General features: G+C 42.3%; 1 protein-coding gene across 4 annotated transcripts in view; it reads right to left on the bottom strand.

Moving 5' to 3' along the window:
• Positions 1-658: 658 nt before the first annotated feature.
• myo3a (myosin IIIA) overlaps positions 659-26640 on the bottom strand; it is a 335886-nt gene continuing 309904 nt past the window's right edge. For all 4 annotated transcript variants that reach the window (XM_080211403.1, XM_080211422.1, XM_080211413.1 and 1 more), the window contains one exon: positions 659-1113. In XM_080211403.1, coding sequence (XP_080067529.1) covers positions 1008-1113 — 106 coding nt within the window. In that variant the 3' untranslated portion in view covers positions 659-1007. The remainder of the gene's footprint in view (positions 1114-26640) is intronic.

Below are 26640 nucleotides of genomic sequence, written 5' to 3'. Positions count from 1 at the left end.
CCTATTGAGATTGAAGCCTGACATGTGATTGCAAGCAGCCTTCTAGTGGTATGTCAGGAGGCTGGTGAGGCATGCTCTAATTCCACACACACTTCCCTGCTCTCCACAGCAATGGTCTGACAGCTGTGGTCACATTTTTATCTTTTCCACAGTCTTCAGAAGACAATTCCACTTTGAGATGCCTATGCATCCACAATTGCAGCCCATCTTTCTATAAAAATATTATTCATTAACCAGATGGTAGAAATTAAACAACATCAGTCTATCAATATTGTAAAAAAAAAATGGCTGCTGGCCACTGAGAGTCCTGGGCACATCCACAGGCACATCCATTGTATTTGCCTGCGGGGCCCATCCACCATCCTTAATTGGGTAGGACTTCCAGAGGCGGCCTTCTAATTGGCTTCACGGGGAAGATGGTGAGGCAGGTAGGATTCACTGATTATATAAGTGGAAAATTGCATTCATTCCTGATGGTAGAAATGTTCAAAGCTAGTAAAATTCCAGCCACTAACTCCCAGGCACTACCTGACATGCTCAGTATATCCAGCATTTTCTGTTTTTAATAGAGATTTCCAGCATTTGCAGCACTTTGCTGTTGCACCAGCTAACAGAGCATCTTATTTAATAAGATATATCATGAGTACAAAGATTTTTGTTAAAAATCTGCAATTTTATTTATTTCTTTCCTGAGCATTTCATATTTCTTTGTATTTGAAATACTGTAGCGTGAGTCAGCTGACCTCAGTTCATTCTCCACTTGGAAAAATTAACATTTGGCTTTATGTTTTCACAAAGAACATTAATTATGACCATGGAAAGGTACAGAGTATAATTAAGCACATAATACTTTACTACTTGTCTTGATTGCACCTTTTGCAAACTACTAATACATGTGGCTATGCTATTACTGTATGGTATGAAGCTATTTACAATAACAAACTTGTGGGACAGTTTCAAAAATTTACTTAAACAGTACATGAGGAAGGAAGCTGCAAGATTATCAATTAACATTGCTCAATTAGACGATTCCTTTGGGATGTTTTGCGAAGCAATTTTCTATAATCATATGGATTATCTTCATCGTCACTTTCTCCTTTTGGATCTGATGGGCTGAGGATTGAAGTCAAATATAATAATTAGATACATTTTTTACTCCAGGATACCTCTGCATTGCAAATGTTTTATCCCCCTGTTCAACTCTGTGTGACTCAGCCATAAGAACATTTTTCGATAACAAGATGTTAAAATTTAATTAATTAATCTATCCATATGGTAGAAAAAGAAAGTACATTTTGGACCAAGATTCAATAGCATGACTGTTACCTTTGTAAGGATTGGCCAAAATTTCACATTGCTCAGGGTGGCATGTGCCCCACCCGGAAGCACATAAAATTGTATGAAAAGATGTCAGACATGCATTCCAATGTCATTGCACACTTGCTTAATAATTATGTGCTGGTTAGGTGCATTGGCCATGCTAAATTCTCCCTCAGTGTACCCAAACAAGTGCGGAGTGTGGCAACTAGGGGGTTTTCACTATAATTTCATTGCAGTGTTAATGTAAGCCTACTTGTGACAATAACAAATAAACTACAAATTTAAGAAAAAACTTTTGTTCAGTGCGAGAATCTGAAATGCGCAGCAATAACCAGGCAGGAAGCCTAGTCTATTAAGGGTCCAGTTCAATACATTTCTATATGACCGATCTACCTTTATGGTAGGCAGGTGGACCACTTGACAATTTGGCCTTTATGTTTTAGCTTCAATCTCGATCCAGGGCGGGATGAACTGTCCGGGCTGAAATAAAATGTTTAAAGGTGTCTGGGGACTGAGGTTTGTCTGAATGTGTCGCCTAGACACACTTTGCATAGGTTTTTGATCAGAAATTATTTTTTACACGTCTGCGGCTTCCTGAGACAGCTCTGTAGCAGCTGTGCCCCCTGAGGGAGCCCATTAGAAGCACCAGCCCACACCCTCTCCATTCTCACCGCCCACCCTCCCCGGCGGTGTTGATCTTTTCATAACGTAGGTTTCACGTGGGCTGTTCATGAATTGGCCAGCCGTGGCTTGAAGCACATGTTGCGTCTGCTTTCAGCTCTGCCGTGTGAGTGCATCTGATGGATGAAAAATTCAGGCCATTATTTCAAAAGAAAAGTTAATATAATTTGACAGTCATGCATGCCAGAATAAGTATCCAGTTGTTGTTTCTGCATTGCCTGAAACTGGGTTATGAGAGGAGGGTTTGTCACGTTGACATTTTGTGTGTATGAATTGGAACATTCAATATATAAAAATATTAAAGCTAAAAGGAAAGACTAATATTGGCATGATACAGACAAAGGTGATGACAAACAAATCTATCTCATTTAAAGTTTATCTATTAGTGTCACAAATAGGCTTACACTAACACTGTAATGAAGTTACTGTGAAAATTCCCTAGTCGCCACACTCCGGCGTTTGATCTGATACACTGAGGGAGAATTTAACATGGCCAACGCACCTAACTAGCACGTCTTTTGAACTGTGGGAGGAAACCGAAGCACCCACAGGGAACACAGGCAGACATGGGGAGAACATGCCGACTCCACACAGGCAGTGACCCAAGCGGTAATCGAACCTGGGTCCCTGGCACTGTGAGGCAGCAGTGCTAACCACTGTGCCACCCCCTGTACCATCGTGCCACCCCTATTTTTGGGCACATGGATTATTTCAAAAGCTATTTACAGATCAGCACTCATTTAGGAAAAAGAAGCAGTTTTAACCAGCCACTTTGCAAGCTGGCATTCTTGCCTACATAATTATTGACTGTTTCACAACTCTCACAGCATGTTCACAGTGTAGGGAAATGACAGAAGGTACATCAACAATGCCAGTTCATAAGGCTGCTTTTGTGGCTCAAGATGATAGAAACTGAACATTGTGCTAAAAATTTGCTTTCACGTACAATGGCTCCACAGTCAAGAGGCATAACAGGCAAAAAGACATCTATGAAAGTTGAAAATTTTAAACAAAAGAACCATTCTGGAAATATATTGCAGGTTAATCATCACCTGAAAGAAAAAAGGCAGAGGAATAATAATCTGATTGATAATTGAAGGGGTGTTTGTTTTTAGAATCAATGTTCAACTGAACTAAATTGTTTGTAATCATGATACCATTCTGGGTTATTCTAGATGATAGACATGAAGGAATACCAGTCACTCTGTACTGCAGGAGGAAACTGGGCACCAACAGTTACTGGGATTAGATTTCTGATTTACAAAATTGGATTTTTCTTGAAGATTTAATCTGAACAAGGAAACTAACTACAAACAAAGAAAATAAATATACTGATTTATTATGTATGGCAGAAAGGGACTGATGTAGAGATGCCGGCGTTGGACTGGGGTAAACACAGTAAGAAGTCTCACAACACCAGGTTTAAGTCCAACCAGTTTATTTGATAGTAATCCCACAAGTTTTCGGAAATGGTGTTCCTTCGTCAGGTGTGTGGAAGGTTCTAAAAGGGATTGATCCAGATTTCTAGTTTTTAATCCTCTCTATGGAGCCAAATAGTTGTACTCTAGCAGTTCTCCAAGGATTTCTACTGGGACTGACTCAGAAAACATCCACCCACCTTTGGGTGAGCACATTCAGATGATAGGTCAATGATGGTAATGCATTATTTCTGTTATTGCCCTCTTAGAAATTGCTGGGCACCGCAAATGCTATTCAGGGTTACTCAAGAGGTGAAAGAGGATTTAAATTTAAAGGGCCACATCACATTATTTAGAGTGGGTTTTTTTTTGAAAAAGATGCTTAAAAAGGCTATTTTGTTCTGTCAGCTACCATCAACTGTGTTGAAGCAATATCAGGGTCAATTTACTTCCTTAGCCTACCTGCGGCAAGTATCCTGTTGTCATGGGTGGGGTGGGAAGAGGGGAGAATGGCGGGGTGGGGAAGTGGGGGGTGGTGGATGGTGGATGTCTATCATGAGCAGCAAAGCCAGTCTGAAGCTGCATGATGCATTAAGTTGAACAGAAGTAGAGGGAGATAGGCAGATGCAAAATCTCACTGGTTTTGGTTTACTTTGAGGCAACTAGTGTTTCTGGAAAAAAAAGTCTCGCCAATTATAAAAATCACTGCTTCCAAGTCATTTGTGCCTCTTGGCCCTTCCAGTGATTTTCTTGCTCAGTCCTAAATGCCTCAATTTCCATGTACCATAATGAGGGCAGGTATGAGTTTGCTGCTCCACCACTTGCAATGCACTTAGGCTATAGTAGCCTGACAATTATGATGTGCAGTTGTTACCTGGATTACTTGAGGCAGGTGGAAATGAAACATATTAATTCTGGAGAATTTCACTAATGGTTTCAATAGCAGGAATACTGTTTGTTACATTTACTTTCTTCTTAAACCATTCTGCTTACTCAAATCTGAAGTTGCTTTTGGTCTTGTGCATTGTTGAAGAGGCAACAGGACACAATGTCACCTATTACATGCAACTATGTCCATCTGCCCACGCTGCTCTCCTCTGCCTTTGCTTACACCAAGGTACGGATTAAAGGAGGTTCTAATTCAGAAACTGTTTCGCCTGAAGTATTCAAATCTGCACAAAGATTATTCAAGTGCTGCCTCAGTTACCTTTCGAACAGAATCTGGCTTTGATGGATCAGCCACATGAGTGATTTGGCTGCTTCCGTTTTTCATGCTGAATTCATTCAACTTCTGAAGTGGATTGAATTCAATTAGAAGAAGATTTTTTTAACTTAATTTATTAGTGTCACAAGTAGGCTTACATTAACACTGCAATGAAGTTACTGTGAAAATCACTCAGTTGCCACACTCCGGCGCCTATTTGGGTACACTGAGGGAGTGCATTTTGATCCAAAACTACCGTGATTGCTTGTTTGTGATGCTTCACCATATGGGTTGGGATAGTTTCACACATTATGCCTTTAGGAGAAGAACGACCAATAGCTTTTGCTTCATATACTCTGACTATTGTCGAATCCAACAATGTTCGGCTAGAAAAAGAAGCATTGAGGATAATTTTTGATGTATGAAGGTTTCATCATTAGTTATATGGTCATCATTTCACATTATTGACTGATCATCTACTCTTAAGTACTATTTATGGGCTATAAAAAGGCATATCATTGATACTGCTAGTCAATTGCAAAGATGATCAGTGATCTTACCTGCACAATCCTATAATATAAACTTGCATCAATCAGAGTGCCATGCTAATGCTGATACATTATCACGCTTACCTTTACTGATTGAGTAGACGCCACCAACTAGTTTTACCAATATTTTTTATTTTTCGCCGGTGGATCATTTGCCTGGGTAACTTCTCAAGTTCATAGACATACCAGAAATGATCCCGTGAAGGGGGAAGGTAATGAATTTTGCATTAAAAGGAACAATAGCTGGAATGCCTTGTCCACATCCTGATTTGAAACCGTGTGTGTCAAGAAAGTTTGAGTTGACCATCCAAGCTGGGTGGCTATTGTGGGGAATCGGAGTGAATTTCCTCTCAGTCTGCATGGAAGAGTTCTTGTACAATCACATGAAGTACATCCTGGTATCGGCAGGATAAATAAATAAGATATTTTTGATGGCCGGGTCTGGGTGCTCAGATTGAACAAAATTTGGGACAGTGTCAATCCTGTGCTTATATAAGAAATACATCACTGTTCTTTACTTTACTTTTAGGAGTGGCTCAAAATGCCATGGCAATGATTGCATGTGGATGGTCCATTTGAGGGTTACATATTCTTAGTCATAATTGATGCACACTCACAGTGGCCAAAACTTATCAAGAGAGTTATTGCATCTGAACAAACCATTGCAGAACTTGAGAAAAATCTTTGCAAAATTTGGTAAGCCTGAACAGATTGTTAGTGACAATGATACAGTTTATTTCACAAGCGTTTGAGGATTATCTCGAAATAAATGGCATTCAGCATATAAAATCCACACTTTATCAGTCATCAGTCAGTGGATTAGCGGAAAGATTCATACAATCATTGAAATATTCTTTAAAAGCTTCAAAAGCACAAGGTTCATTATCATGCTGTGTGAATAGCTCTTTGGCAACTTATAGGAGCACTACTCATGTGACTACCCAAAGTTTATGTGCATTACTACTCTTAAAGAGAAAATCGAGAACTATGTTTGATTTGTTATTATTTCCAGAAACTTCAGAGATAGTAGAACATTAGCAACAATTTGAAGTTGCAAGATGAGAAATGAAGGCAAAACAACACACATTTCAACAAGGAAATCATGCGTTAGCTTGTAATTATGCTACGAGTGAGAAATGGGTACCAGCCATGGTTTAGTGAAAATAGGTCCAGTTTCTTATATGGTTCAAACTGAATTTGAACTAGTTTAGCGATGACATGCTGACCAATTGTTATCATCTCAAAGTTATTTCTCAGAATCATCTCCAGAAGTACCAACTTTTTTCGACCCTAGTGTTGTGAATTCTTTGGAGGAGTTAGCTCAATCTGAGTTGCCTAATAGTTGTGTCTATGCTACTATATTAGTTCAAGGGAGGGAGTGTCTACTGAAGTTCCAAAACATGCTTCCAGGTCAAGGACAACCAAATTCTAGAATGTTTTATAGAACCAAAGAGGAATAGATGTCCTCCTGATTGACTTTCTTATTAACTATGCATAGTGATTAATAAGGCCTAGAGTATTATTGATTCTATGTATAATATCATAGTAATTTGTTGTCATGACATGTAAAGGGAGAGGGAATTTATATATTTAAGTGGTTGCATGATTGCTTTAAGAGCAAGTTACATGACTTGATCAAGAGGTCATTGGGGTGTTTCATAGATCTCTGTCTTAGTTTCCATTTCTATTCTGTACAGACAACAGCTCCTACAATACATCTGTTGTTTTTTGAACAACTGCTGTGGCACCATCCCTGAGACTAAGGAAGACTGAATGATAATGGCCATCACCTCTGCAATTTGCTCCTTACTTCTTCTCACTTCCCTCAATATCCTTGGATGCATCTCATCAGTCCTGGCATTTTACCAACTTTAAGTAGAAACAGCTTATCCAAGTCGCCCTCTTTATCAATTTTAAACACTTCTAACAACTGAATCACCTCCACTTTCACCATGGCCTGGGTAGCATCATCTTTCTTGTTAAAGACAGCGATGAAATAAAGTTTATAAAGTTTTAAAGTTTTTAAAGTTTGATATTAATTCATATTGCATCTCTGCCTTCTGCCTCCAATTTTTTTGGCCACAATTTGCTATACTCCTCCTTTTACCAAGCTATTATTGTTTATATGCCTAAAGATGATTTGGGATTTCCTTTTCTCCCTCTCCCTATAGTGGTGCCTCTTCTGAATTTTGATTTAGAAGTTCGCCTGTTTGCGCAGCCAGATTGCATAGGGTGCAGCACACTGTAACAGTGCATGAGACTCTTCTTTGATCATAGTGAAGAGCAGCCTAGGCCTGAGCAGGGAATGAAAATGTGCCGGAAGGAAATTAGCATCACTCGAAAAATGGTACTCAAGAAATTAATGGGATTGAAAGCTAATAAATCCCCAAGGACTTAAAATCTACATCCCGGGGAACTAAAATAGTCGGCCATGAAAACAATGGATGCATTGGTTGTCACCTTCCAAAATTGAATGGATTCTGGAACAGTCCCAGAAGATTGGAGTGTGGCAAATGTAATCCAACAATTTCTAAAATGAGGGTGGGAAGAAACAGGGAATTACAGACTTATTTGCCTAACATCAATAATACCAAAAATGCTAGAGTTTATTATAAAGGATGTGGTAACAGGGCACTTTAAAAATTTCAACAGGATTAGGTAAAGTCAATATGGATTTATGGAAGGGAAATTGTGTTTGACAAACCTACTGGAGTATTTTTCTAGTAGAATAGATTAAAGGTGAACCAGTGGGGGAAGTGTATTTGGATTTTCATTGAGCTTTTGATAAAGGAAAAATGTGGGAGCATAGTGTTGACATAGAGGTTCAGCTATGATCAGATTGCATGCAAAGCAGATTTGAAGGACTGAATAGCCTATTTCTGCTCCTATTTCAATATTTCAATGTTCCAATGAAGCTCAACACAAGCATGGGGACAGTGCCTCATCTTTCAGTTTGTGCTTTACATCCTTATAGACTCAACATTGGGTTCAATAGTTTCAGAACATAACCTGACTTTAATTTGCTTCCTTTTCTTGTGCTCATTTTAATTATCCCAACAAAATACATCTCCATACTCCATAGCCTAGGGCTTGGCTCCTCCCTCTGAGAATGGATCCGAGACTTCCTAACCCATAGACCATAATCAGTAAGGACAGGAAATGACACCTCTTCCATGATTATCCTCAATATTGTTGCCTCTCAAGGCTGTATCCTCAGCTCCTTACTATACTCGTTATACACATATGCCTGTGTGGCTAACTTCTCCTCCAACTCCATTTTCAACTTTGCTGATGACACCACTGTAGTGGATCAGATCTCAAACAATGATGAGATGGAGTACAAGAAAGAGATAGAGAATCTGGTGAAATGGTGCAATGATGAGAATCTCTCCCTCAATGTCAGTAAAATGAAGGAGGTAGTCATTGACTTCAGGAAGAATGGTGAAGGACAAGTCCCTGTTTACATCAACAATGATGAAGTGGAAATGGTCGAAAGCTTCAAATTTCTAGGTGTCCGGACCATCAACAACCTGCCATGGTCCCTCCACGCTGATGTTTTCTTTAAGAAAGCCCACAAAGGCGTTACTTTCTCAGGAGGATAAGGAAATTTGGATATCTGCTGTGACTCTCACCAATTTTTACCGATGCAAAATGGAAAGCATTCTATTCAACGAAGAACAAAGAACAAAGAAAATTACAGCACAGGAACAGGCCCTTCAGACCTCCAAACCTGCACTGACCATACTGTCCAACTTAACTAAAACCCTCAGCCCTTCTGGGGACCATATCCCTCTATTCCCATCCTATTCATGTATTTGTCAAGATGTCTCTTAAAAGTCACTATTGTGTCTGCTTCCACTACCTCCCCCAGAAACGAGTTCCAGGCACCCACCATCCTCTGTGTAAAAAATCTGCTTTGTACATCTCCTTTAAACCTTGCCTCTCACACCTTAAAGCTGTGACCTCTAGTATTTGACTCTTCCATCCTGGGAAAAAGCTTCTGACTATTCACTCTGTCCATGCTTCTCATAATCTTGTCGGCTTCTATTAAGTCGTCATTCAAGTTTCTTCCACCTCTCTTCATAGCTAATACCTTCCATACCAGGCAACATCCTGGTAAACCCTCTCTAAAGCCTCCACATCCTTCTGGTAGTGTGATGACCAGAATTGAACACTATATATATGGGAGTTCCTGGAGACACAGCATCTCCGGAGAGTCCACATCTGCACCAAATGTCTGGAGTTGCAGCATTTGAGGGCCCGGGTTAGGCAACTGGAGTTGAGGCTGGAGGATTTATTTTTAGTTAGGGAAAATGAGGCACTAATGAATAGGAATCAGATTCAAGAGGGGATCCCAGAGCCAAGGAGGGGGGATGGGTGGGTTACAGTTAGGAAGGGGAGAAAGAAGAGGAGTAACGTTCCAAAGGCTACCCCAGGGGTAATCTCTCAAGATAGCAGGGGTAAGGCGCCAACTGAGGTGGAAAGGGCATGAGGGGAAGAGCAAAATGCCTCAGAGGGAAGGAAGGGGGCTGGATGTGAGATAGTGGTGGGGGATGGGAGGGTTAGAGGAATTGATAGGCAGTTCTGTGGGCAAAAGCGGGACTCCAGGATGGTGGTCTGCCTCCCTGGAGCAGGGGTACAGGATGTGTCGGAGAGGGTAGAGGGAATCTTGAAGGGCCAAGGGAGCCAGGCGGATGTAATTATACACGTAGGTGAGAAGGACGTAGGAAGGAAGAGTAGGGGGGAAATACGTACGCAGTTCAGGGAGTTGGGAGCCAGGCTGAAGTGCAGGGCCTCCAGAGTGGCGATCTCTGGGCTGCTGCCAGTGCCCAGCAATAGCAGGGATAAGAATAATGAGATCCTGCAGCTGAATGCATGGCTGAGGGATTGGTGCAGGACAGCGGGTTTTAGTTTTGTTGACCATTGGGAAGTCTTTGCAAAGGAAGGGCACTTGTATAAGAGGGATAGGGAACAATTAAATGGGAAGGGGACACATATTTTAGCTGGGAGGTTGGCTGGAGTGTTCAGGCACAGTTTAAACTAGTATGGAGGGGGGGTGGGGAGGAGAGAGAGACAGCTCAGGCACTGGGAGTGAGTTGGAGGTCAGGGTAAGTCTAGATGATAGTAAAATCTCCCAGGAGAAGGAGGATCCAAGAGGGCCTGAGGGTCTTAGGTGCATCTGTTTTAATGCGAGGAGTGTGATGGGAAAGTCGGATGAACTTAGGGCCTTGATGTTCGTGAGGAATTTAGATGTGGTGGCAGTGACAGAGACGTGGTTAAAGGAGGGGCAGGACTGGCAGCTAAATATTCTAGGGTATAAGTGTTTTAGGCGTGATAGGGGAGGGTTGAAAAGAGGAGGGGGAGTGGCGCTCTTAGTTAGGGAGCAGATCACAGCGGTGCAGAGGGAGGATAACATGGAGGGGTTGGAAATTGAGTTTCTGTGGGTAGAGTTGAGGAATAGGAACGGGGCCATTACTATGCTAAGCTGCCCGATGGCCCACAGGCAGTGGAAGAGGGTATGTGTAGGGACATTTTGGATAAGTGTAGGAAGAACATGGTTGTTGTAGTGGGAGATTTTAATCTCCCTGGGGTGGATTGGAAGGTGCCTAGAGCTGGGGGTTCGGATGGGGAGGAATTCGTAAGATGTGTATTGGAAGGATCCTTGCAACAGTATGTAGATAGCCCGACTAGAGAGGGGGCTATACTGGATTTAGTTCTGGGAAATGAGCTGGGTCAGGTGGTTGAGGTTGCGGTAGGCGAACGTGTGGCTAATAGTGACCACAACTCCGTCTACTTTAGGATACGAATGGAAAAAGACGAGAGCTGTCCTAAGGGGAGGGTGCTAAATTGGGGGAAGACTAGGTACAGCCGGATTAGGCAGGAGCTTAGGGATACAGACTGGGATAGGCTGTTGGAAGGCAAGACCACGTTAGGCATGTGGGAGTCTTTCAAGGGAAAACTGCAAAGAGTGCAGGAAAGGCATGTGCCAGTTAGGAGAAAGGATGGGAAAGGTAGGATTAGGGAACCGTGGATTACTAGAGATATAGAAGACCTGGTTAGGAAGAAACGTGAGGCGTATGTCAGGTCTAAGCAGCTGGGAACGGAGAGAGCGTTGGAGGAATACAGAGAGAGTAGGAGGGATCTCAAACGGGGAGTTAGGAGAGCAAAGAGGGGGCATGAGATGGCTTTGGCAGGTAGGGTTAAGGAGAATCGAAAGGCGTTTTACTCCTATCTTAAGAACAAAAGGGTGGCTAGGGGTAAAATTGGTCCTCTCAGGGACAGACGTGGGGAATTGTGCTTAGAGGCAGAGGGAATGTGGGAGATCCTGAATGAATACTTTGCGTTGGTATTCAAGAAGGAGAGGGGCTTGATGTCTGGTACGGTCATTGAGGGAGCGGTAGACCAATTGAAAGATGTATCGATTACGAGGGAAGAAGTGTTAGGGCTTTTAGATGGCATTAAAACCGATAAATCTCCGGGGCCCGATTGCATTTATCCTAGGCTGCTTAGAGAGGCGAGGGATGAGATTGCTGGGCCTCTGACACAAATCTTTGTCTCTTCTTTGGACACAGGTGAGGTCCCAGAGGACTGGAGGATAGTGAACATGGTACTGTTGTTTAAAAAGGGTAGGAGGGATAGCCCGGGTAACTATAGGCTGGTGAGCTTAACGTCAGTGGTAGGTAAGTTGATGGAGAGGATTCTTAGGGATAGGATGTATGCGCACTTAGAGCGTTGCGATCTGATTAAGGATACGCAGCATGGCTTTGTAAAGGGGAAGTCTTGCCTTACGAATCTGGTAGAATTCTTTGAGGAGGTGACAAAAATGGTCGACGAAAGACGAGCCGTTGATGTCATCTATATGGATTTCAGTAAGGTGTTTGACAAAGTCCCTCATGGTAGGTTGGTACAGAAGATTAAAGCTCATGGGATATGTGGTCAGGTATCTAGATGGGTAGAGAACTGGCTTGCAAAGAGGAGTCAGAGAGTAGTAGTGGAGGGGTCTTTTTCTAGCTGGAGTTCTGTCACTAGTGGTGTGCCGCAGGGCTCAGTACTGGGACCTCTTCTCTTTGTAGTGTATATAAATGATTTGGAAGAGGGAGTAGGTAGTGTGATCAGCAAATTTGCTGATGACACCAAGATGGCTGGATTGGCGGGCAGTGAGGAGCAGTGTCTGGCAATACAGCGGGATATTGATAGGCTGGTTGATTGGGCAGATACATGGCAAATGGAGTTTAATCCAGATAAATGTGAGGTGATGCATTTTGGCTGGAATAATGTAGGGGGGAGTTATATGGTAACGGGTAATCTCGTAAGGAGTATAGAATCGCAGCGAGACCTGGGGGTGCGAGTGCACAAGTCTTTGAAGGTGGCAGTGCAAGTGGAGAGTGTGGTGAAGAAAGCCTATGGTATGTTAGCCTTTGTAGGAAAGGGTATAGAATATAAGGGCTGGAGTCTAATGTTGTAGTTGTACAGAACGTTGGTTAGGCCGCATTTGGAGTACTGCGTCCAGTTCTGGTCGCCTTACTACCGGAAGGACGTGGAGACTCTGGAGAGAGTGCAGAAGAGGTTTACCAGGATGTTGCCTGGTATGGAAGGACTGGGGTATGAAGAAAGACTGAAGAAATTGGGGCTCTTTTCCCTTGAAAGACGCCGACTGAGGGGGGATCTAATAGAGGTATATAAGATTATGAAGGGTATAGATAGAGTAAACAGAGGTAAGCTATTTCCTATGATAGAGACACGTGGGACAAGGGGCCATGGACTTAAGTTGAGGGGGGAGAGGTACAACACAGATATTAGAGGGAGGTTTTTCACACAGAGGGTAGTGGGGGTATGGAATGCTCTACCAAGTAAGGTGGTGGACGCAAACACGCTAGAGTCATTTAAGAGTAACTTAGACAGGCACATGACTGGGTTGGAGATGGGTGGATATAGGAGATTGTTTTAAATAAGGGTCATTAGCATCGGGGCGTCCCTGGTAATGTAAATGGATATGGTATGATAATAATGTTTTTTCTCTTTTCATTCACAGGTTTTAAGTCGGTCCACCTCGTGTCCAATGAGGGGCATACACGCGATGGGTTGTACTGGGGCTGCTCTTGGTTGTTCGAGATTGGCCTAGTGCTTCATGTCGTTAGTGTGCCTAAACTGGACCAGATACTGGGCAAGATGACAGCTCAGTGACTATCGCTGATTGCTGTGCAGACACATGGATTTGGGCCGGTGTCTGTGGGAGTTTGCGCATTCTCCCCGTGCTTGTGTGGGTTTTCTCCGGGTGCTCCGGTTTTCTCCCACACCCCAAAGATGTGCTGTTAGGCTGATTGGCAGGAATAAATTGTCCCTAAATCAGATTCCCTCAATCTGGATGGCCATAAAACATTAGACAGGGGTCGTGGATGGAGTAGGGGGACTGGTGGTGTTGAGATGGTGGCGCGGGCTCGTTGGGCCGAAGGGCCTGTTTCCCGGGCTGACTTTGTTCTTCTTTGTTCTGTATTCCAAGTGCGACCTAACTAAGTTCTATAAAGTTTCAACATGACTTGCCAATTTTTGAACTTAATGCCCCGGCCGATGAAGGCAAGCATGCCGTATAACTTCTTGATTACTGTTCTCTTTTTCTTTTTTTAGTTTAGAAGGGTAGCAAGAACTATATTCAGTTGTAACACAGCTTGATATGGCTCCTGCTCTGATCAAGGCTGCAGGAAACTACAAAGGGTTGTGAACATAACACAGTCCATCATGCAAACCAGCCTACTAACTACTGACTCTGCCTATAATTTCCAGAAAAGCAGCCAGCATAATTAAGAACTCCACACACCTGGACATACTCTCTTCCACCCTCTTCTGCCAGGAAAATGTTACAAAAGTCTGAGATAACATACCAACCTACTCAAGAACAGTTTCTTCCCTGCTGTCATCAGGCTTTTGAATGGACCAACCAGATATTAAGCTGATCTTTCTCCACACCTGGCTATGATTGTAACACTATATCTTGCACCCTCTCTTTTTCTTCCCCCATGTACTCTATGAACAGTCTGTATAGCGCCAAAGAAACAATACTTTTCATTATATCCCAATACGTAACAAGTAAGTCAAATCAAATCAAAATCAAATCTCTTGTTTTCCTTTTACTTTCAGGCAACAGCTGTTCACCATATCATTTAATCTCTACTGTCTTCCGCCCTGTCTCAGATCTTCTATTTTTGCTCCATTGCCCACCTTGTTCAAAACAAATTACGGCTGGGCAAAATTTTCCGTCCTCACTTGCCTCAAAACCAGAAAATCCTGTCCGAAGTCAACAGACCTTTCCATGGTCCACCCTTCGCCTGTTACCATTCCCGTGGTGGGCGGAACGGTAAAATTCTGGCCTACATCTCTAACATCCCAGTTCTGATGATGAAAGATCATCGATCTGATGCTGGGTAGAATTTTACACTCAGGCAGAATTTTACACTGATGTTGAAGTCAATAGAATTCTGAACGGCTAGCAGGGTTTTAACAACATGCCCTCACTGCAAATGTGCCATAGAATTCCAGCCTCCGTTTCCCTCTCTGCAGCTGCTGTCAGACCTGCCGAGTATTTCCAGTATTTATCTGTTTTCATTTCGCATTTCATTGGAGGATGGAACATTAATTTCAGTCAATGGGGAGAAAATCAGCAATGAAAATTAAAATGTTCTTCCATAGTTGAGCGAGTTGTTTAACTTCTACACTATTGGAGAGGATGCAAATGAAAGCTTTGTTCTCTTGTTCCTCCTACACTTCAATAAGCCATCTTAATGCTTTTTTCTGGTCTGCATTGTGCTGAAATCAAGGGATGTTGCATTGACTCCTACTCAATCTTATTTTTTTTCCTTAGGCTTCATTACCTCCTTTAGTTTTTCCTCCCTCCTACAGTCTTCAGGCTTTTAAAGCTTAAGCTGTGTGTCATCTAATTATTGCATCCCTGTTTTCTTTTGTACTCGTTTTAACTGTGGTGGTGCCCTGCATTATGGTCACGGATCTTCAACTTGGAATTATAAATGAGAATTATAACTAGACATCTGCAGGAACCGGCTACACAGTATTTCGATTACATTCTTGATGGAAGAGCGATAACAAATAGGTATTTTACAAATGTGTATGTTTGTGTGTGTGTGTGTGTGTGTGTGTGTGTGTATATGTGATGCTTCAGTTAATACAGTTATCTATTTTTATCTATTTTTTCTTCTCTCCAAGAGTTTACTCTATATGTAATGATCCTAAAACAAATGTGCTGGTGCTCCAAATACGAGATGTAATAAATGGGCTAATTATACAATGGTGAAACAAATCTGATACAATCTAAGAAGAAAGAGATTTAAATTTAGATTATTGTCAAAACATAAGGAACAATTGGTTCTTGCCTGACTGCAGTGATTGTAACAATAAAAACTAGTGTTTGATGTATTTTACTGTAGGCATTCAGAGCCTGAAATTCCAAGAGTTCCGCTCTTCTTGAATTTCACCCATAGTTCTGGTTGGGGAGGGAAGACTCAGGCATTGAGATATCAGGCAGCAGGTTGGGTACTGATGGGTTGGAGATAGAGTGGGTTGGACAGAAACGGGTTAGATCGGAGTTTCTATTTCTGTGTTCCCTTCTGTGGTCATTTCTCTCAGCCACAATGTACTGCTACAACTCTGCTGGGAAACACTTGTGCAGATCAATAGGGTGCAGTAAGGCCAAGGCTAAGGTACCCATCTTTCCACTTAAAGGCAGCAGGCTGTTGGCATCCAGAGTGTGCACGGCCATGGTCAGGATGTGAATGGACCTGGTCAATTGCTGCATTTGCTGGTTTCGGGGGCTTGGCCATGCTATTCATGGGAACATCTTTGCGATGCCCAACAGTTTCATGCTTGAAGCAGACTTCACCATTCTCTCTGCAGTCATAGTCAATGTGTTTGGGAGGCCTGTCAGTACATTGCACATTCTCTGCTGCTATTCAGTGATTTACTTCCCATCAGCAGTTCCTGGGACACAGCATTCATATCCAGCTGAGCAGAGCTTGGAAAGTCCGAGGCCTTTGTCATAGAAATAAAGTAAGAGGATGTAGGAGGTTATGAGGAGAAACTATTTCTCTCAGAGTGTTGCAAATCTGTAAACTCACTGCCCCAGAGTGCAGTGGAGACAGAATCAATCAATAGATTCAAGAAAGAAATAGATACGCTTCTGGTGAAAAGCAGGATAAAGGCCTATGGGGAGCAGCAGGAAACTGGATAGGATCAACCATGATTATGTTAAATGTTTGAGCAGGTTCAAATGGCTGAATTGTCTACTCCTGCTCCTAATTCCCATGTTCCTATGACTCCCCAGGGCTGTCCCAGACCTCAGTATCTTAGCTTTGCTCTTGTTCATCTGTGAAAAATGAATTACCGGGTGAAAACCCAATTATCTGTCTTACTTGTCCCACTGAACTGTATCTGAGTACCCAGGCTGACGCACGCTAAGGTGAGTGATAGTGCACCCTTAAAACAACCTTAAAAAGCTCCGTGATGGCTCCATCAGAGATAAAAGCTATTAACAAGTGCTGGCAAAGTAAGAATGTTGCAACTTGATTATGTTGACAATGATCACATTTTACTCCCTGCTGAAACCAAGTCAGCATGATTGAGTGTTGTATGGCATGTGGGTGTAATATATTTGATTCTGTCACCAGCAGCCATGGTCAGGAATGCCCAAAATGCCACTGATCTCCTACACTTTCCTCTCTGCCAATGTCAGTTGTGTGATGTTTGGATGACCATCTCCAGTTCTCTCCTTTGTGTTTTGTGCTCTTTCCTTCTTTTAAATGGAAAGGAACAGAACAATGAATAACTGTAATGATGTGCTCAGCTGACGGATGGAGTTCATTTAATCAAGGATAACTCTTAGGGGAATGCAGGAAATTGCGTAGGGATTGGGATGAGTGATAGTGGTAGATGGATGAAGGAAATGCATTGAAGGAGAAGGATGGATGCATTTTCAAGGCTTTGAAAGAGGCGTTCAAAATCATGAGGGGTTGGACAGAGTAGATGGGGAGAAATTGTTGCTGCTCGTAAAAGAATCAAGAATGAAAGGACACAGATTTAAAATGATTTGCAAATAAGCAGGTGCGATGCAAATGGGCCTGGAATGCACTGTCTGGAAGTGTGGTGGAGATAGATTCAATCAAAGCATTCAAGAGGGCATTAGATGATTACTTGAATACAAACAACATGCAGGGGTATGGGGAAAAAGCAGGGGATTGACACTAAGTCAGAATGCTCTTTTGGGGAGTTGGTGCAGACCAAGAGTTTGAATAGCCTTCTTCTGCACCAAAACAAGTCAGTGATTCTGTGAAGTAGGTGTGAGGGGTGACGTGATGAAATATGTTTGACAAGGCAGGGTGAAGGGTTGGGGTGATGCACCCAATTGGATGTAGGTGGAAATGCAACTACACATCATTTTCCTGACCTAGTTAGGTAGTTAAACTTCTGACAAAGGCTCATAAAATCCAAAAGATTAACTCTGTTTTCTCTCCTAATTGAGGCTGCCAGACCTGCTGAGTTTTTCTAACATCTTCTATTCTTGCTTCATATTCCAGCATCCATGGTATTTTAAATATTTTAAGTAATTAAAGTGCTCACTGAATCAAAACAGTGTGGCACAATGTTCCTAATGCTGGTTTTCTGGAACATCTTTAAGTACTTCATCTTTGTGGCTAAAGAGATCAAAGGGTATGGAGAGAAAGTGATAGTGGGATATTGGGAGTGCATGATCAGCTATGATCGTATTGAATGGTGGTGCAGGCTCGAAGGGCCAAATGGCCTACTCTTGCTCCTAGTTTTTATGTTTCTATGTAAGTTTCATCCTTCCAAGGCTGTGGAAGAGTATCATTTTCCATATCCTCGCTTTCCCAGCAATACATCAAGGGAAGCCTCACTGAAGTGGGTTCAACCTTTAAACATCCTGAATCCATCTTCACAGTTCATCTTCTCTTGCTTCCAACCTCCAGATCACATCTTCAAATTGGCCCTTTAAATATTCCAGTTGAGACTGATTAATAATCTAAGCCTCCTATTGCTTTGCTAACTTTCTTTCACATAGATACTTAACCAAGTTGGCATACATAGAAATATAGAAACTAGGAGCAGGAGTAGGTCATTTGGCCCTTCAGTCCTGCTCTGCCATTCAATATGATCATGGCTGATGCCATATTCTGTCTCAATGCCATATTCCCGCTGTCTCCCCATACCACTCGATGCATTCAATCTAGAAACTCCCAATTTCTTTATTGAATACAATATTCTTTAGGGAAGGAAATCTGCCATCCTTACCTGGCTGGGCCTACATGTGATTCCAAAACAAGAGCAATGTGGTTGAATCTTAAAATACCCTCCGAGCAAATCCCTCAGTTCAAAGGCAATTAGGGATGGGCAGCAAACGCTGGTCCAGCCAGTGATGCCCACATTCCATGAATGAATTAAAAGGCACACAAGAAAGGGTCGCAGAAAAGATGAGAGAGGAACAATATGGAAATTGATGCCAACGCACCTTGAGCATATATATTCCAGTTGAACTGCAATGGGTTTCAGGGCATTGGAAGGATTATAATATTTAGATTCCTCAGATTGGGATGCATTTGGATTTAATGATGATGGACAATGTTATCCAGGGCTTAGAAAACATGGTAGCTAACAGGAGTTGGAGACTGCCAGCTCCAGCAGGAAAGGGCTTTTCCAGCAGTACTTGTGGACCAGGAGAATCAGAGAATCACAGATCACTACAGTGCAGAAGAGGCCCTTTGGCCCATCGAGTCTGCACTGATGCATGAAATGCCCTGACCTGCCCGGCCCTAAGCCTCCCACCCCTCACTTTCAATTTATGTTCCTCGTAACTGACCCTTCAACGAAGGGAAACACATGCTCCCTATCCATCCTGTCCATGCCTCTCAATTTTGAATACCTTAATCAGGTCGGCCCTGCAATGGGTTTGGGTTTTAGCTGTGCCGCATGCAAATTGGTATCGGGAAAATAAGATTAGAGCAATGAATGTGTGACTCAAAGCACGGCATGGGAGAAGTGGTTCTGGTTCGTGGGGCACTGGTACCAATCTGGGGAAAGTGGGATTAGTATTGTTGGGATGGTCTACACCTGAACCTGATGTTCTAGTGCAATGCACAAATAGGGAATTAGAGAAAGTTTTAAACTAAATAGTGGAGGCAAGGGATCAAATTTGGTAAGACGTGGTAAATCAAAAGGTAGAAACAATATGGGAAACAACAAACAGAACATGGAAAGGAAGGAATAAAGAGTAAATATCTAAGAGTAAAACAGCAGTCAAAGCTAGAAGTTACCATAATTATAAAAGTCTAAAACTGAAGGTTCTGTACCTGAATACATGTAACGAAACAGAGGAACTGGTGATACAAACGGAAATAAAAGGCAAGAAGTCACTTGTGGTAGCAGTGTACAGGCCCTCTAAATGTAACTACATGGTAGGACAGAGTATAAAAGAAGAGATGGAAGCTTGTCAGAAAGTTATGGTGATAACCATGGTGATTAAAATCTACATTTAGACTGGATATCGATAACCTAAATGAAGAGTTCAAAGTATGTTTTCTGGATAATTTCTTTGAGCAACATTCTGGAACCATGCAAAGAGCAGATGATATTGAATGTAGTATCATGCAACAAGGTAGAATTAATTGACAATCTCAAAGTGAACACACCCTGGGTAGCAGTAATTAGTATATGATTGAATTCTTCATTCAGTTTGAGGGGGAGAAGAGTGGGTCTGAGATTAGTATTTTCAACTTAAATAAGGACAATTATGTGGGAATGAAAGCAGAGCTTAAGTTTAAAGTTTGTTTATTAGTCATAAGTAAGGCTTATATTAACACTGCAATGAAGTTACTGTGAAATCCCCCTAGTCGCCACCCTCCAGCACCAGTTCAAGTCAATGCACCTAACCAGCTCGTCTTTCAAACTGTGGGAGGAAACTGAGGCACCTGGAAGAAACACACGCAAACATGGGGAGAACATGCAAAGAACAAAGAACAAAGAACAACCCAGCACGGGAAACAGGCCCTTCGGCCCAATGAGCCCGCGCTGCCACATCACCCTACACCTATTCTACCCTGCGTGTCTACGAATGGAACCCCTAACTTAGCCAGATTCAGGGGAGAATAGTGTCAATTTGGTAAACCAATCAGCCTAAGAGCACATCTTTGGGGGTGTGGGAGGAAACTGGAGCGCCCGGAGGAAACCCACGCAACCACAGGGAGAATGCACAAACTCCCACAGACACAGGCCCAAATCCATGTATCTGCACAGCCAGCAGTGCTAGTCACCGAGCTGTTGCGGCGCCCGTCTACCGGTCCAGGATCAAGCACACACACCGACACGAAGTACTAGGCCACTCCCGGAACCTCCAAGAGCAGCCCATGCACGACCCACCGTGTGCGTGCCCCTCATTTGACAACGAGGTGGACCTCCACCTGCAGAATAAAAAGACAAAAACGTTAACTTACAAGTCTGCATTTCCGGTGTCTCCCGAGGTTCTGACCTTATTTAGTAGCCCCTACTAAAACCCTCCATCCTCGTTTCACTCATGTGTCTGTCTAACTGAACCTTAAACGAGTCCAACGTTCCTGCCTCCACCACCCTACTCGGTAGCGCGTTCCATACCCCTACAACTCTCTGCATAAAGAACCTTCCTCTCACATCCAAATTATACCTCTCCCCCCCTCACCCTTAAATCATGACCTCTCGTATTTGTACCCAGTCTAGGGAGCAGTCTCTCACTATTGACTCTACCTATTCCCTTCAGTATCTTATATACCCCCAAGGAGAAAAGTCCCAGTTTCTCCAACCTTTCCTTGTAACCCAGCCCCTCCATACCAGGCAACATCCTGGTAAACCTCCTCTGAACCCTCTCCAGAGCCTCCACGTCCTTCCGGTAGTAAGGTGACCAGAACTGGACGCAGTACTCCAAATGCGGTCTAACCAACGTTCTATACAATTGAAGCATTAGACGGCAGCTTTTATACTCTATACCCCTTCCTATAAAGGCTAGCAAATTCCACACAGACAGTGACCCAAGCCAGGAATCGAACCCAGGTCCCAGGCGCTGTGAGGCAGCAGTACCAACCGCTGTGCTACAGTACCACCCATAGTGAAGATAGACTGGGAAATGAGGTTAAAAGATAGATCAGTAGGCATGCAATTGCAGACATTTAAAGGAACATTTCAGAATACTCAGAATTGATACATTCCAACAAAAGAAACATCCCAAGAGGAGAACCACCATACATAGCTACCTAAAAATAAAAAGATAGTATCAAACATAAAGAGAGAAACATAAAATTGCGCAAAGGTGGTGGCACGTCATTGGGCAGAATATGAAGAATGGCAAAAAGATTAATAAGGAGGGAAGAATAGAATATGAAAGAAAACCAGCTAGAAATATCAAGATTGCTAGTTAAGAGTTTCTATAGATTGTTGAATAACGAAAGAATTAATAAAGCGTGTGTTGGTCTTGGGAATTAGTAATGGGAAATAAGGAGGTGGTAGATGACTTGAACAGATATTTTGCATTGGTCTTCACTATACAGGGTACAAGTAACATTTAAGTAATATTTATAATCTGAAATTGGAGAAACTCAGGAAAATTACAATCACCAAGGAAGGGTACTGAGTAAACTGTTGGAGCTACGGGCTGACAAATCCCTGGATCCTAATGGACTTCATCCTAAGGTCTTAAAAGAAGTGACTAGGGAAATAGTTTCTGTGTTGGTTTAATTTTCTAAAACCCCCTGGATTCGGGAAAGGTGCCATTAGATTGAAAAAACTCAAAAGTAACTCTTTAATTCAACAAGGGAAGGAGGCAGAAAGCAGGAAACTACAAGCCTGTTAGATTAACATCTGCCTTTGGGAAAATGTTGGAAGGCATTATTAAAGGTGCTATGCAGGATACTTAGAAAAATTCAAGGCAATCAGGCAGAGTCAACATGGTTTTATGAAAGAGAAATCATGTTTAACTAATTTATTCGAAGGAGTCACATGAATTATGAATAAAGGGGGATGTATTGGACTTAGATTTCCAAAAGGCATTTGGTAAGGTGCTACATCAAAGGTTATTATGGAAAATAAAAGCTCATGGTGTAAGGAGTAACATATTGACGTGGACTGAAGATTGGTTAGCTAACAGGAAACAGAAAGCTGGCATAAATGTATATTTTTCTATTTGGCAGATGTGACAAGTAATGAGCACAAGGATTAGTGCTGGGTCCTCAACCTCTTACAATTTATGTAAGTGACTTGGATGAAATGTGGTATGATTGCCACAAAGCCCATGGGGGAATCATTGATAGGTTTCTATATGGACTTTGTGGAGTACGAGTTTCCTTACTGAGCGGGCAGAGGCTAGCCCAATGAGAAGTGGTAAGTGGGGGTTTTTAAACGTGTCACTCTACCTGTGCCATTGTGGTAGGCCCCGAGAGGAAGACTGTCTAGCTGTAAGCTATAGGCATGGCCCTTCTCTCTGGTGCACAAAAAAAGGAAGTTGGCGATGGGAAACTGGCTTATATTGGTTGAAATATTACAAATGGATGTAAGTGATGGTTGCTACATTTTGCTGATGACGCAGAGATATGTAGGAAATAAGTTGTGAAGAGGATGTAGGAAGACTACATAAAGACATAGAAGACTTAAGTGAGAGGGCAAAAATCTGGCAAATGGACTATAGTGTGGGAAAAATTACCCATTTTGACAGGAAGAATATAAAAGAAGCACATTATCTAAAATTCAGAGAAGGTTTACCAGATTAGTATCAGGAATGGGCAGGCTATCTGAGGAAGAATGGTTGGACAGGCTAGGCTTGTATCCGTTAGAGTTCAGAAGATTAGGAGGTAACTTGATTGAAACATAAGATCCTGAGAGGCCTTGGCAGATTCGATGATGTTTCCTCTTGCGGGAGGACCTAGAATCTGAAGTCACGGTTTAAAAATAAAGAGTTGCCCATTTAAGAGAGAGACAATTAGAAATGTTTCTCTCTCAGAGGGTCATGAGTTTTGGAACTTTCTTCCACAAAAAGGCAGTGGAAGCAGAGGCTTTGAATGTTTTTAAGCAAGCGTAGATGGATTTTGATAAATAAAGGAGTGAACGGTTACCAGGAGTAGGAGGGATGTTACAGTCAGATCAGTCATGATCACATTGAATGATCACTCAGAGTGGGTTTGAAGAGCTGAGTGTTCTACTTGTGCTCTGAGTTTGTACTCCTGCTCTGAGGGAAGGATAGCAACACGACATAACAGAAAGCAAGGCCTTCAGTCTTCAATATATCTAGTTGGAGGAGGTTTTGCTCATCCAGTGCTGGCAGACAGGTTTAACAGATTAAAGACATTGATAAGTTAGTCTTGGTGGTAAGGTAAAGCTGGGTGGCATTAGCGTAAATGTGAAAACTGACACTGTCTTTTAGATGACGTGTTTGAGGGGCAGCATGGGGATGAGAAATTTGGGGAACATCAAAGATCACAATTGGCAGCAAGACAAGAAGCCAATTTAGATGATTCTCTGGTTATGAATGGATGGATAAGAATAGAACCAGTTGAATTCAGTCCCACCCAGCTGGAAAGTATTGGAGGTGGATGGTGCAATGAGCATTGTCAAAAGTTGCAGATAGATCGAGAAGATCAAAGAGGGAGAGCTTAACTTCACCACAGCCTTATAGGATGTCATTTGTGTCTTTGATATGTACCATTTCAGTATCATGGTAGGGGAAGAAACTTGACTGAGGAGATTCAAATACAGTGGTCTTGGGAAGAATCTATGGATTTGGGAGATGACAACACATTTAAGGAATCTGGAGATTGGAGCTGGAGTGCTCCTCGCAGGGACTGAGGAGCCAGCAATGGTTTTTCAAAGAAGAACATATCTGAAGACAGAGATTCAGGAACAATGTCAATCTACGTGGGGACCAGGAAGGGAAGTTGGGTGGCTAGTATTTCAGTGGGAATTGAGTGGAGGGAGCTAGAGGTGGGTCTCATAGACAAGGTGCAATCAGAGATAGCATGAGGTGGAAGGAGAGAAAGATGCAAGTTCAAAGTTAGGATAGGACAGATCTTCAGAGAAACTGTGGCTTGGTGGGCTAAGGAATGAGAAAGAAGTGGCAGAGGTAACTGATTTCAATCTTCATAATAAAAATATCCATGAGATCCTGTTAGAGATGATGGTGGAGTAGGCAGGGAAGAAGGGTATAGCAGCATAGATTGTGATGGAAAAATGAAGCTAATGGTTATCTTCATTTTCCAGAGTGACCCTGAAATAGCGAACAATTCTCAGAGATGAGTGCAATTCCTGATTGGGCAGTGGATGGTTGACAAATCCTTTCAGGCCTGTATCTCTTGGACTTATGAGAGCAGAAATGAAGACGGTACTGGGGAAATGGCCAGGATGAGAGACAGCAATGGTTTAAATGGGGACTAGGATATCAAAGATAGAGGTGAGGGTGCGGTTGAGCAGAACAATAGCTGCAAAAGTGCCATAAAGATCATAGTTGTAAATATTGAACAGGAGGGATTTTTAAAGTGCACTTTTAAGTGAAATGGAAGGGAGTTTATTCCTGTCAGAAGGAAGTAAAATTGGGAGGGACAAGGGGGATGTTGGTGGAGAATGATACACGAAAGTGATATTGATGGTTGGCTCTGTGATTGTTATGTTAGGAGTAGTGAGGCCATGTGAGATAGCAAGGTCAAGTGAGTGAATTTAAAAATGGATTGGGGAGTTTACAGGAAGGCCGAGTGTAGGGGAGGATAGGAGGCAGTGAAATTAGAGGAGAGCGAATATGAGGAATTAAGATGGAGGTTGAAATGACAGAGTGAAATCACTCAATATAGAGGCTGAGGAAAATCAAAACCTGAAACATAGAACAGAATCTGTGGATAAAACCACCCCATTGCAGTGTGTTTGTAGAGAGATGGTCGAAGATCAAGCTTACTCTGTTTTTCTCTCCGGACAATGTTCTCCACAAGGCAGTTGTAAACCATGTAAATTAGGAGGTGGCAGTCGAGCTCCACAGTCAGGACCTTCAGCACCAAGAAACAGTTGCAAGAGAGGACAGCGTACTTTAAGGAACCAGATCAATGAATCAAGAATGCATGGTGCAAAATACTGCCCATCATCCTGCTTGATATGCATTGTACACTTCCTTATAACTCCTTCAGCGCACCTCATACATAGACATGCCTTAGCAGGGCACACATTCAAGTTGCAAACAATAATGGAAAGTCTCATGTTCCAAGGACTTCAATACAAAGCCGCTGGTCACTGACTGATAGTTACTCATCAGAAAGAGCTGTAATTTGGTTAATGCAATTACATTTATAGGTTGGAAGTTTCTTTTGACGGCCACCTCACACTGCATGGTGGAAAACAAGACAAACATGTCAATCAACTATTTCATTCTTATTTGAGTTTCTGTGAATAAGCTGCAGGTATAACAGTGATAGCAGATTCTTTGTTGCGCTTCAGCCAATGGACATCCTTGCTACAGGTGACAAAGAGCTGGGCATGGCTCCTAACTAACCTAAATCAGAGATGGGCAATTATCCCCGATCTTTAGCTGGTCATTGTGCCAAGCTCAGCTGGTGATGGATCTCCATGGCATGCTTTCTTTCATCTTGTCCCATCTTAACCATGAAATGCATTCTTCAAAAAACTAAGTTACACTTGTTTTCTAATGAGAAAAAAGGCATCAAATGTTTCTTTTTAAAAAGGTATGGTCCACATGTCTGAAATATTGAAATGATAGTTGATTGAAGATAAATCTTAAAGGCCTGGTCCATTTTTGAGCTTCAAGTCGGTTTTATCCACAATCGTTTCATGGTGATCATCAGACTCTTAATTCCATTTTTACTTTTGCATTGAATTCAAATGCCACAATCTACTGTGGTGGGATTTGAACCCTGCCACATCAGGTGTTGAAATTTGAATTTAATCTAAAGAAAAATCTGGAATCAAGAGTCTCCAACGGAGCATTTTTACCCAGGCCCTCTCCCCCCACCCTATCTTCACACATTTATCTCTCTTACACATTTTTGGACACCGTGTGGCAATTTAGCATGGCCTATCACCTAACCTGTAGGTCTTTGGACTGTGGGAAGAAACCACAGCACTTGGAAGAAACTCATGCAGACACAGGGAGAACGTACAAACTCCACACAGTGACAAAAAACTGGAATTGAACCCGGGTTCTTGGAGCTGTGAGACAGCAGTGCTAACCATGCCATCCCGTATACTCCTCTACTTCACACTTGTGGCACCTCTTGCTGTCAGGGTGAAAACATGTCAGAACTTGCTTCTATGTGAGATTAATTGATCATTTGCAATTAAGAATTCACTAAGCAGCTGTTTAGATAACAATTCAGTTGATTCATGTATAGGGATGCTTTAAATGAACACACATTTACAGGTTACTTTTTACAACTCTCATAGT

The sequence above is a fragment of the Carcharhinus amblyrhynchos genome, chromosome 2 (genome assembly GCF_965287045.1).
Source record: "Carcharhinus amblyrhynchos chromosome 2, sCarAmb.v2.hapA, whole genome shotgun sequence".
Classification (NCBI taxonomy): Eukaryota; Metazoa; Chordata; class Chondrichthyes; order Carcharhiniformes; family Carcharhinidae; genus Carcharhinus; species Carcharhinus amblyrhynchos.
The sequence above is the reverse complement of the archived record's forward strand: the minus strand, read 5'-3'. Positions and strand labels throughout refer to the sequence as shown.